We start from the raw sequence: 10990 nt of genomic DNA, 5'->3' as shown, positions 1-10990 counted from the left end.
TCAATCAAGAGATGATTTACGTTTGGAAAGAAATCTCATATCTAAAATTCAGACTATTTTGCGATATCTGGTTTTCTTATCGTTACATCATACGAGGAAAAAATGGAAAACGGAGTAACTCACCATCTAGCTCAAGAAGCCATTAGTTTCAAATATAGTTCGTGAGTGAGTTAATTTCAATTTACCTTCTTGGCGTTCAAATCTTGTAAACCATGACTTTAGATTGAAATTTTAACTAATAGCTTTTAATTAAAATAAATAAATCAAACCCGACTCGATATGATCGTGCTCGTGCACGTACCCCCAACTATTTTTTAGGTGCATGCATGTCTCCATCTAGCCATCTACCCAAAAAATTAAAATTAAAATTAAATTAAAATTAAAATTAAAATTAAAATTAAATGATTTTAGAAAACAAGGGGCTTAGAAAAAGACACGCACAGCACAAAACCAACGAAGCACGAGTGGCTGAAAGTATGCCAAACCAAAAAAATTCTAGAATCAAATATAATTCATATGTGGCTTAAAAATGTTACCCAAACCACTCATTCCTTCCAGAAAGCCAAAACAAATTATTATTAAACCAATCATTCTAGAATCATATAATTATTTATTATTGAATAAATAATAACATGTGATCCCTAAACAAATGCCATTAATTCCAAGTTGATCCGACAAATAAGGGGAAAAATATACTTCTTTACTTAAAAAACATTAAAAAAAAATTATGTGGTACGACATATTAAATGCATGAGTTTGTTGTAAAATTAGATATAATAATCTCAAATAATAGTTTAAGATATATATTATATCCTTTTATTTTAAGGGAAAAAAATACAAATGGACTCTACCATATCCTTAATCACTACAAGAAAAAAGGCCTACGACAACGGTTTTTCCCCGTTGTTGTAGGTCTTTTAAAACCGTTGTTAGAAGCCCTGTGGTTAAAGGGTGTGCTCAAAGACAACGGTGAAAAACCGTTGTCGTAGGTATACAAAACCGTTGTTAAAGGTCATGTGGTTAAAGAATTCGCTAAAAGACAACGGTTCTGGAGTGGTGTTGTAGTTACAATTTGCGACGGAAATCATCGTTATCCATCGCTAAAATTAGCGACGGTCGTAATAAAAATAGTCGCTAAATAGCGACGGTTTTATACACCGTCGCTAAATTTAGCGACGGTATTAATTCAATTTCGTCGCTAATTCGCTAATATTAGCGACGGTCTTTTATACTTTCCGTCGCTATTTTTGTCAGTAAAATAAAAAAAAATTTCAGTCGAAAATATTATATTCTTGATTTTAAAAATTTAGTAAACTTTAAAAAAAAAACGAAATTAAAATTGTGTAAGGGAGAAAAATTTTAAGTGTTGTGAAGTGGTAAAAATTTATTAATCTTTCAAGAGAAAAACGAAATGAAAATTGTGTAAGTGAGAAAAATTTTAAATGTTGTGAAGTGATAGGGTAGAAAATGGACGGAGGTTTGGGATATTTATAGACAGTTTGCGACGGTTTTAAATTTAGCGACGCTTTTATATCAACTGTCGCCGATTTAAAATTAGCGACGCTTTTATAAGAACTGTCGCTTTATTTAGCGACGGTTAAATATAAACCGTCGCTAATTATAGATCGGCGACGATTTAATAAAACCGTCGCTAAAGTTAGCGACGATTATACAAAACCTGCCGCTAAATATAGCGACCATTTTTGGAAAACCGTCGCTATATCTAAATCGGCGACAGTTTTACTTAAAACCGTCGCAAATTTTAGCGACGGGTACACATAAACTGTCGCAATATTTAAATTAGCGACGGTATAGTATAACCGTCGCTAAATTTAGCGACAGATTTTACTTAGGCCGTCGCGAAATCTAATATTGACAACAAAATTTGTAGAAAACCAGTTGAAAGACAACAGTATTTTACAAACCGTTGTCGTAGCTTGAAGAAAAACGCTTATGCGACAACAGTTTAAAAACCGTTGTCGTAGTCCAAAAAAAAACGCTCTTAGATAACGGTTTTTAAAAAACGTTGTCGTAGGCAAAAAAAAAAAAAACGCTCATAGACAACAGTTTTTAAAAACCGTTGTCGATGATATATCAAAGACATCGGTTTTAAAGAAACTGTTGTCTTTGAGCTGATTTTTTTAGGCTACGACAACGGTTTTTGTTAAAACCGTTGTCTTTGATGTGTTGTTAAATAGGATTTTTGTTGTAGTGAATATTAAAATTGCAATATAATAATTATCACTTATTTTTATCTGAGAGTTGAAATATAAAATAATTTTTTTTATAGAAATTTCTTTCTTTCAAAAAACAAATATTACAAAATAACCCACGTGTCTATATTTTTTTGTTTTCTTTAATATGTCATAAATCAATTTTTAGATGTTTCTTATACTTATCTATAGATAGATTTTGGTACAATGATAATAGATAGATTAAATAAATAATCATCCTTATCTCACGTTTGGTATTTTTTTAGAAAGGTCATTATAATATCATGGGCTCGTGATAAATAATTTTATACAAGGATAAAATATCTCTTTTTTAGATGTGATAATTTTAATTTAATAATAAAAACATCACAAATGACTTAATTGCCTTCAATATATAAAAATCCTAAACTTTATCGTTCAATCATTTCACCGCCCCATCAATATGATAATTATATAAATAAACTCGAGATAATTATATAAATTATTTTTATAAATCTCAATAAAATTATTTGTATCACTCGATTAACCTTAAAAATTGATATTTGACTTGACTCACAAAATCAAGAGCTCAATTATCATATTATATAATATATAAAATTAGATATAAATAAATAAATCATGCAAGCACTGTCGTGCATGAACAGATAAGAAATATGAACTCAAGCAACAACTTTGAAATTATAAAATTTATTATGATATGGTTAATTTTGTCATTGCAATCTAATATATAAATTTAGTCACTGTTAATAAAATTATACCAAACATTAAATATAATATCATGCATCTTATTTATCCATAACTTATCTTTATATTATATATCACATGTTTATCCTATCATGTGTATCAAACTTTACCACAGAGTTTTGGTATGATAATATTAACTACGAGACATATGCTTACATCGATAGAATTGACGTTTACTTATTAGATTTTTACGAGGTTATTTCAATCGATATTTATATAAATATTTATGATATATATATTTACATAATATATATATAATCATTTTCAGATTAGATTTTTCGACGGTAAAAATCATGTAAAGTTTTATATCTTTACTCGTGAATTTCGATGGGGCCCAATATGCAGATTTAGATAATTACATCTCATTTCACCCATTTATAAATTAGCTCAGATTTCCCATTTCTATACACAACATTTGTATTCTTATCCTCTGCACTCGAAAACTGGTTATCTAACGAGATCCTTTACCAAATCAATGGAAGTTATTCACCCAATCAAGGTAGCGATTCCTACGATTACAAGGCCTAGACCTAATTTGATTCATTCTCAGAGACTCAGAGTTCCACTCTCCGTATCATGTAAGTTTCTGGGCTTCATGTTCTTTCGATTTTCTCTCAGATCCGTCACCTTTCTTTTGAATCAAAACCATTTTCAAGCTTTTTTTAACAAAAAGGGTTATTTCGTTAAAGGAGCAGCTGCAAAGATCTACTGAAATTTTTTTTATGAACGAGAAACTGTATTTGAAATTGCTATGCCAAACGGTGATTTTACCCGGTTTTCTGGATGATATACTTTAGACTTACAGCAGATTACACCACCAAAATCCAGAGAGATTTACCCAATTTTATTTTTGCTTGATTTCAGGCTCCCAGTCAAATTCGAAATCAGAATCGCTCCAAGCTGAAGAAGGGTCACTTCTCAAATCCGACTGGCGTGCATTTAGAGCAAGATTAGTCGCCAGCGAACGGACCCTAACAGCACCGAAATGCCCTTCTCCGCTGTCGGATCCTTTCACTCCGGTGGATCAACCAGACCCGGTCGAGGGAAAATGGGCACACCCCATATCCGAGGTCGAGAAAGGCTGCTTACTGATTGCCACAGAGAAGCTCGACACAAACCACATATACAAAAGAACCGTCATCTTGGTGCTATCAGCCGGCCCAACAGGCCTGACGGGCCTCATACTCAACAGGCCATCATTCATGTCCATCAAGGAGATGAAATCGTGGGTCTCTAATATATCCGGACCGGTTCCGGACGGGCCTCTTCACTTTGGGGGCCCGTTGTTTGAGGGGCTTTTCTTGGTTAACGGCAAACAGAAGCAAAGTGGGGTTTTGGATGAAGTAATGAAGGGATTGTATTATGGGACAATGGAAAGTTTGGATTGTTTGATTGAAACGAAAAGGAAGTTGGGTGAAGTTGGGGATTTTAGGTTCTTTGATGGGTATTGTGCTTGGGAGACTGAAGAGTTGAGGGAGGAGATTAGGGCTGGTTATTGGGCCGTGGCTGCTTGCAGCCCAAGCGTTATTGGGCAGAGTTGTGCTGGCAATGTTGGTCTTTGGGAGGAAGTTAATGAGCTAATGGGCCATAGAAAAGTTTGCTAGGTTTTTTTACTACTTTCTTGGCAAGCAGGAGGANTGTAAAATGAGGCTTGCATTTTTTGGTGAGCCAGAATAGAGAAAAATCCCTCTTGTTGATGTAAAATTTTGAGTAAAAATTTACATATTTTTACTTTTTCGAGATATTTACATAAATATATACTTATAAATAGAATAAAAGATCTGTCTCACAAAATACGATCCGTGAGACCGTCTCACACAAGTTTTTACCTTTAACGGGTAGTCTCACATGTCATGACATATTTAATTTTGTAGAATATCAAAATTTTATAACAAAATATGTTTAATACAATATAAATATCACAAAAACTCATCTGAAACAATCTTACATGTCAATTTTACGAGACATGTATTTTATTTGAGTAAATAATGAAAAATATTACTTTTTGTTAGAAACATTGACATGATTGATCTGTTTTACGAATAAAGATTGGTTAAATATATTTTGTGTTACACATATAATGTGTACGTGTGATTGGCTAGTGTAAATAAATAATTGAGGGAAGAAAAGTAGCACAAAACTAAATAAAACTCGGTGGCTAATAGCATTCTTCTAGAATCAAACAAATCAAACAAGGCCAAAATTGTTACCAAATTATTCCTTCCGGAAAGTTTGCCAAACTACATTATTACTAGTAGTTACAAGTGGCTACAACTTTGCCAAAACCACACATTTCTAGAATATAATATAATTAATTAAATTTAACGTCTTTAATATTTATCACTAATTAGGTGATTATCTAACATGTGGTGGTTCTTATAAACAAAATCAATTAATTCTAACCTGATCCAACTATATTTGGCTGAATAAAAATTGTGAATTAGCGATGGATTTGGGATCAATCGAAATGATTTAGAAACCTGTTCCGGTGTTTAGAAAAATTTGAAATTTTATTTAAAAATAATATTATTTTATATTTATAAAATTTGATAAGTAGAATTTAAAAGTAAGTTATACAAAATTAATATAAAAAATTTCAATTTTTTCCATAACTCAAACGCAATAGTTAAATCAATTCACATCAAATTTCATCTTTAATTTTTAAATGTTGTATAACCAAATATAGAAATCATAAACAATGGCCCGAGTGGAAATGGGTCGAGTGGTACTGGAAATTTTGGGCTTTTGGAGAGATTAATAAGCCCACGGGCTTAAAGAGATGCAGAAGAAAATGGTCAAAAAAAAAGGTCCTACCGGGAGTCGAACCCAGGTCGCTGGATTCAAAGTCCAGAGTGCTAACCACTACACCATAGAACCTTGGTTTGGTTGTATGTCAAGACATTTATATATATACATAAAAATATATTGTTAAGAATCACTAATAATTAATCACTTTACCGAATATTAAACGGATAAAATACAAAATCTCACGATATAATTATTATAAATATGATTATATGATATATTGATCATAATTTTAGCATTACTCGTTATTTTCTAACGAATTTTTATGTATATATACAGTATACCTTAGAAATTTCCAACTTTTAGTTTCCTTTACAACATATAAATATTGTAGCATACATATCAAGTACATGAATGGGCAATGATCAATTACTTGAATGAGGTAGAATTGTTTCTTGGTTGTTCACAGGAAATTCTTGGATATATCAATGGTCATAGCGGCAGACCTTTTCCCAGTTTATACGTTTGATCTGTTGATTAATTAATATTTTACCCTGAAATGTGTTCAATTTTGCTGGGATTTGTAATAAGATTGTAATGGTCCAAACGGTAAGATATATTTTCTATTCGACACATAAAAAATATTATTTTTTATATCAAAAATATTAATTTTTACTATATATATGCATTAGATTGATTCTTCTTATTAATAGAAATCCGTGAGAATATCTCACGTGATATCTACTCTTAATGTTCATAGACCCCGATGGATTACCTACTTTAAACATAAAGATTAAGCAATTTCTGCACCCTCAAACTATATCCTATTTATGATATTTTGACCCAATTGTATCACAAAATCCGCACCCTTGCGTATGTCTCGAGTATACTTTTTTGAAATTAATTATAAGTTTGATTACAATTATCATATCTTAAAAACTACTTATTATTCTTGGCTTCTAAAATCTATTTTTTTTTATTATTCTTGGCTTCTAAAATCTATTTTTTTTAAAAAAAATTAAAATGTTGTTATAATGTTTGGATACAATTAGGGGTGGGTACGGTACGGTATACCGTACCGAACTACGCTACCGTATACCGTACCGTAAATATCGGTATGGAAAAATCCATACCGATACCGATACCGGAAATTCGGTATACCGAATGTTCGGTATACCGAATTTTCGATATGAAAAAGTTCATATCGGATACCGTACCGACACCGAAAAAATATCGGTATTTATACCGACAATTTTTCGGTATACCGAACTTAAATTTTTTAAAAATATATATATACCGAAATACCGAAAAAAAAATATTTACTTACCGATACCGATACCGAAAATTTCGGTACGATATCATACCGTACCGAAATTTTCGGTATATTGATTTTTTCGGTAATTTCGGTATTTTTTCGGTACGATATTTCGGTATTTCGATATTTCGGTATATTTTCTCAGCCCTAGATACAATGACAAAATTGATTTTTAAAAATTATTTATAAAGAAATTTGAAGAAATTCAATTTTTTTTTCTGAAAAAGTTATTTTCCCCTACTAACGATTTCTGCATCCAAATATCACTTTTTTTTAAAAAAAAAACTTTTAATCGGATAATTTCCCTATCCGAAGATTCCGAACACACTCTATATTCTAAATAATATAGTATTTTGACGAGCTAAACAAAATATTTAATTTATTATTTCACATTTGTACCAATTTAATAAAAAAATCTTCCAAAAAGCAAATAAATTCTAATCATGAAACTAAAACGTTAGCCACGTCAAAAATATTATGGTGGTAAAAATGTAATGATACGCTAATGAACTTAATTTTTAAAATATCAAACAGACAATGTAATTAATATTGCGAAAAAAATATGTAATAACACAAGAAAAAAGTATATATAAAAAAAAACATTTCTGACAATCACAAAAATTCTTACGAGATCGTTATTCAAATCACTTTTGTGGTAAAGATATCTTATCCGACTTGACTCATAAAAATTATTTTTCATTATATGTATGGATCGAGTTAATCCGTCTAAAAATATAAATACGTGAGACCTCACAAAAGACCTACCATTTTGTATTATAGACATTTCATGAATAAAATCTACACATTAAATGGATTGTATATAATATAAATCGAAACAAAATAAAAAAAAATTAGAATAAAATTAAATTTATGATTTTAACAATTTGCATGATCTTTCTGTCACCTTATTTCTCTCTTTTTCCTCCCTGATTATATACACACACACAGAGCATACATATAACAACGCGATATGAATGAATGGCAAAAAAATGTTAAAGAAACTTCGTAAAAGAAAAGTGGGGCTCTGTGAATGATCTTCTGCGTTATTTATGCATATACGATCTCTGTGAACCGGAAAAATAGACAGCTAGAGAGAGGTGGGGGTTCTTTCTCTGACTCCTTTGCTTTCTTGAATTCATCCTGTTTCCTGATAAAAACGAAGATAGATAATCTGTTTGTTCTCAAAGGAAAAGGGGCATAAAAACGAAGATTTTCTGGTTTCAGGAACAACTTGTTTTTTATTTTGTGTTTTTTTGTTGTGGGTGGTGTGCTTTTTCCTTGTTCTGAATTGGTTTTTCTTTTTTTGGTTTCCCAAAGATTACGATCTTGTGGGTGATTGGTAATCTCTTTATGCAAGCTTTTTCATGGATTTGGAGATTGGTTTCTCGTGAGTGTGGGTTTCCTTTTGCCTTTCAATGCATTTGATCAATCTGTTGATTAGATTTTAAGAAAGAGGTCTGAAGTTTGTGTTATGGTATTGGTGAAGGTTTCTGGATTTCTCGCAGAAGATCACTTGCCAAGTCTTGTTATGAAATGCTATTTATTTCGTAATTGAAATTAATTTCTCATCATTATTTTGGGTAGGAAAGTATTCATAATCACTTCAGTCAGGCATGATTTTGTTGGTGCTCCCTTTGGGGTGAGCAGAAATGGTTGCTCTCGACTGAAATAGATTTCGAGTTTCATCAAGTTTCGATCATATAAAACGCATCAAGTCACATGGATTAGCCATAATCTCAAGAATTTTTATAGGGAAGATGAAATTTGCATAAATGTATAATATGCTTCAAAATCAAATCGCACTCTCAGTCTATCCAATGACATCAAGATTGATCATAGTATTTATCTTTTTTTTTTCCAGGACTTTTGAGGTATCCAATTTTCTGTCATGGTTGAAGAAAGTACCGATTCTCTGCTACCAACACCTGAAAAAAATGAACTGGATTCCCTGAATGCAGGAAAAAACTCTGCGGAGTACTCGAATTCGCTGAATAATGGAGACTCTACTGATTTCCCCATTGAGAGAGCTTCCACAGGGATATACCATAAGGGGGGTGATTCTAGAAGTAATTCTACTGAAAAATTGGAGTCTGCGAATAGGAAAAAGATTCCCCATTATCCCAGAGCTTCCACTGGTTCTTGCCATGAATTATGTAAATATGGAAGAAAGCATGAATATGAAGAAAAGACTCGAAACCGAATTGCAAAAATTTCACCTACTGAGCAAAATGGTGTTAGCAAAAAGAACTCCCCTGGATTGCAGCCTTCTCCTGATATTAAATTCGTTTCACTGAAACTTAAGCCATCCTTGGATCGTTATCCTGTTTCCTCCAGGAAAAAGGCATCATCTGGCAACAAGATTCCTTTGACAAAGCACAAGTTTTCACCCTGTGGGAAAACCCCTTCACCAGATCCCCCTGAAGTTATCAAGAGGGAAAATTCGTCGCCAAGTAGAAATTTCAAAATTCCAATAGAACATGGTCGTTTGAATGATGGTGAAATGTTCACTGAGAAAAAAACAGGTTGTTTAACAAAGAAACATTCTACCGTGCATTTGAAATCAGTCAAGGATAAAATGAAATCTGCTTCCGATTCTTCGGATGGTATTTATGGAACATTGAGGAGAAACAGTGATGTCACGCCAGTAAAGAGGGCAACAAGAATCAAAACATCTGCACAGAAAGCAACGGCACCTCTCAGTTCTAATTCGCTCTCCAAGATTTCTCTGAGCAAGACAATGTCCACTCAGTCAAGAAAAGCTACAAACTTGGTGCCTCTTCCAAATCATCAAAATAATATAAACAGGACAAACGCCAAGACATCGATAAACGAAAAGGTTTCTGGGAAAACCTTGCATGCCGTCAAGACGAGATCAAATGCAAAGGCACCACCTTTGTCCACTCATACAAAAGATGTTGATAGGGCGACTCGTAAGTTTGTCCTTGACAAGAATAAACTTGTCACGACCGGCAAGGCACCTTCTCTGATACAGAATGCCGTCAAGACTCCGAGAAAGAGTATGATGATTGTTTCTGATGATAAGTATCGCTCGCCTGTGAAATTAAAGTTCAAGAGTGTAAAGGTGGTGGACATTCAATCTGATAACGACACTCCTCGAAGACTCAAATTTAGGCGGGCAAGAATTAACACAACAAATGTGGGAATTTCCTCTGTAAAGGTTGTTTTAAAGCACCGGGATGAGCAGGGGAGGAAAGACGCTCAAGGTTTATTCAATAATGTTATTGAAGAAACAGCCAGTAAATTTGTTGAGAGCAGGAAAAGTAAGGTCAAAGCCTTGGTGGGAGCTTTCGAAACTGTGATCTCTCTCCAAGATGGTAAACCATCTTCGCACACAGTAAAGTCGACCGACGAGTAACTTCTCATATACAGTTTCAAGTAAATTTAGGAGAATAGTATAGACTTGTGAATATAAGAGTAACCTTTGCAAGTACATGAAGTAGGATTGTTAAATGGAGTATAGTTTTGGAAAGCTTGGTATACCGCCTCCTTGTGTGCTTGTGCCTTCAAGTTTACAGGGTATGCTTGATCTTTCTTTCTCAAATTACTTAAGACTGCTAGGGGAGGAAGACAAGGTTTGGACATGTTGAGTTGTCATCCTTGAGTTGCAAAATTACACATTTGAAATATTTAATCCGTTGTTCAGATACCGATACAAACACATGTTTCAAGTGAGTTTCTAAACGATTTTTGGTACGAAATTTGTCGTAAATGTAGTTACAGTGGCTTATTGGTTGCTATTTCTTTCTGATGTTATAAATCATGAGGATGCTGCAATTTGGTAGAGGGATCTTTTACTATTTGAAATCTTTTAATTTCTTTTGCTTAAACCGTATTTACTCTCCATATTTTTTTTTTCCAAGAAACACCGCAAGTGCCGCGACAAGAGGTTTGACATGTCCCTACGTGATTATGTTTATATTAGGAAAAAATGCTAACACATGAGAGATTTAAC

General features: G+C 32.8%; 2 protein-coding genes, 1 long non-coding RNA gene and 1 other non-coding gene across 4 annotated transcripts; 2 read left to right on the top strand and 2 right to left on the bottom strand.

The window, feature by feature from the left end:
• Nucleotides 1–3352: 3352 nt before the first annotated feature.
• Nucleotides 3353–4592, top strand: LOC140958391 (uncharacterized). Its single transcript, XM_073415823.1, has 2 exons — nucleotides 3353–3535; nucleotides 3822–4592. Exons 1-2 carry the CDS (start codon nucleotides 3433–3435, stop codon nucleotides 4559–4561), a joined length of 843 nt encoding a protein of 280 aa, XP_073271924.1. The 5' UTR covers nucleotides 3353–3432; the 3' UTR covers nucleotides 4562–4592.
• A 1170-nt stretch (nucleotides 4593–5762) lies between these two features.
• TRNAQ-UUG (transfer RNA glutamine (anticodon UUG)) lies at nucleotides 5763–5834 on the bottom strand. The gene has a single exon. It is a non-coding gene; the product is annotated as a tRNA-Gln (tRNA).
• Nucleotides 5835–7992: 2158 nt separating this feature from the next.
• Nucleotides 7993–10791, top strand: LOC140958771 (uncharacterized). The gene is made up of 2 exons (XM_073416338.1): nucleotides 7993–8114; nucleotides 8879–10791. Exon 2 carries the CDS (start codon nucleotides 8906–8908, stop codon nucleotides 10391–10393), a length of 1488 nt encoding a protein of 495 aa, XP_073272439.1. The 5' UTR covers nucleotides 7993–8114; nucleotides 8879–8905; the 3' UTR covers nucleotides 10394–10791.
• LOC140958773 (uncharacterized) lies at nucleotides 8124–9361 on the bottom strand. Its single transcript, XR_012171833.1, has 3 exons — nucleotides 9238–9361; nucleotides 8996–9107; nucleotides 8124–8956 (listed from the first exon to the last, which is right to left on the bottom strand). It is a non-coding gene; the product is annotated as an uncharacterized lncRNA (long non-coding RNA).
• Nucleotides 10792–10990: the final 199 nt, after the last annotated feature.

Source organism: Primulina huaijiensis, chromosome 15 (genome assembly GCF_012295235.1).
Source record: "Primulina huaijiensis isolate GDHJ02 chromosome 15, ASM1229523v2, whole genome shotgun sequence".
In the NCBI taxonomy this organism is placed as follows: domain Eukaryota; kingdom Viridiplantae; phylum Streptophyta; class Magnoliopsida; order Lamiales; family Gesneriaceae; genus Primulina; species Primulina huaijiensis.
The sequence above is the reverse complement of the archived record's forward strand: the minus strand, read 5'-3'. Positions and strand labels throughout refer to the sequence as shown.

What these genes read in the sequence shown, in the direction of transcription:
- LOC140958771 (XM_073416338.1), top strand. Translation starts at nt 8,906, where the DNA reads ATGGTTGAAGAAAGTACCGATTCTCTGCTACCAACACCTGAAAAAAAT.
- LOC140958391 (XM_073415823.1), top strand. Translation starts at nt 3,433, where the DNA reads ATGGAAGTTATTCACCCAATCAAGGTAGCGATTCCTACGATTACAAGG. An exon ending in AGTTCCACTCTCCGTATCAT is followed by an intron (nt 3,536 to 3,821) that starts GTAAGTTTCTGG and finishes GCTTGATTTCAG; the next exon opens with GCTCCCAGTCAAATTCGAAA.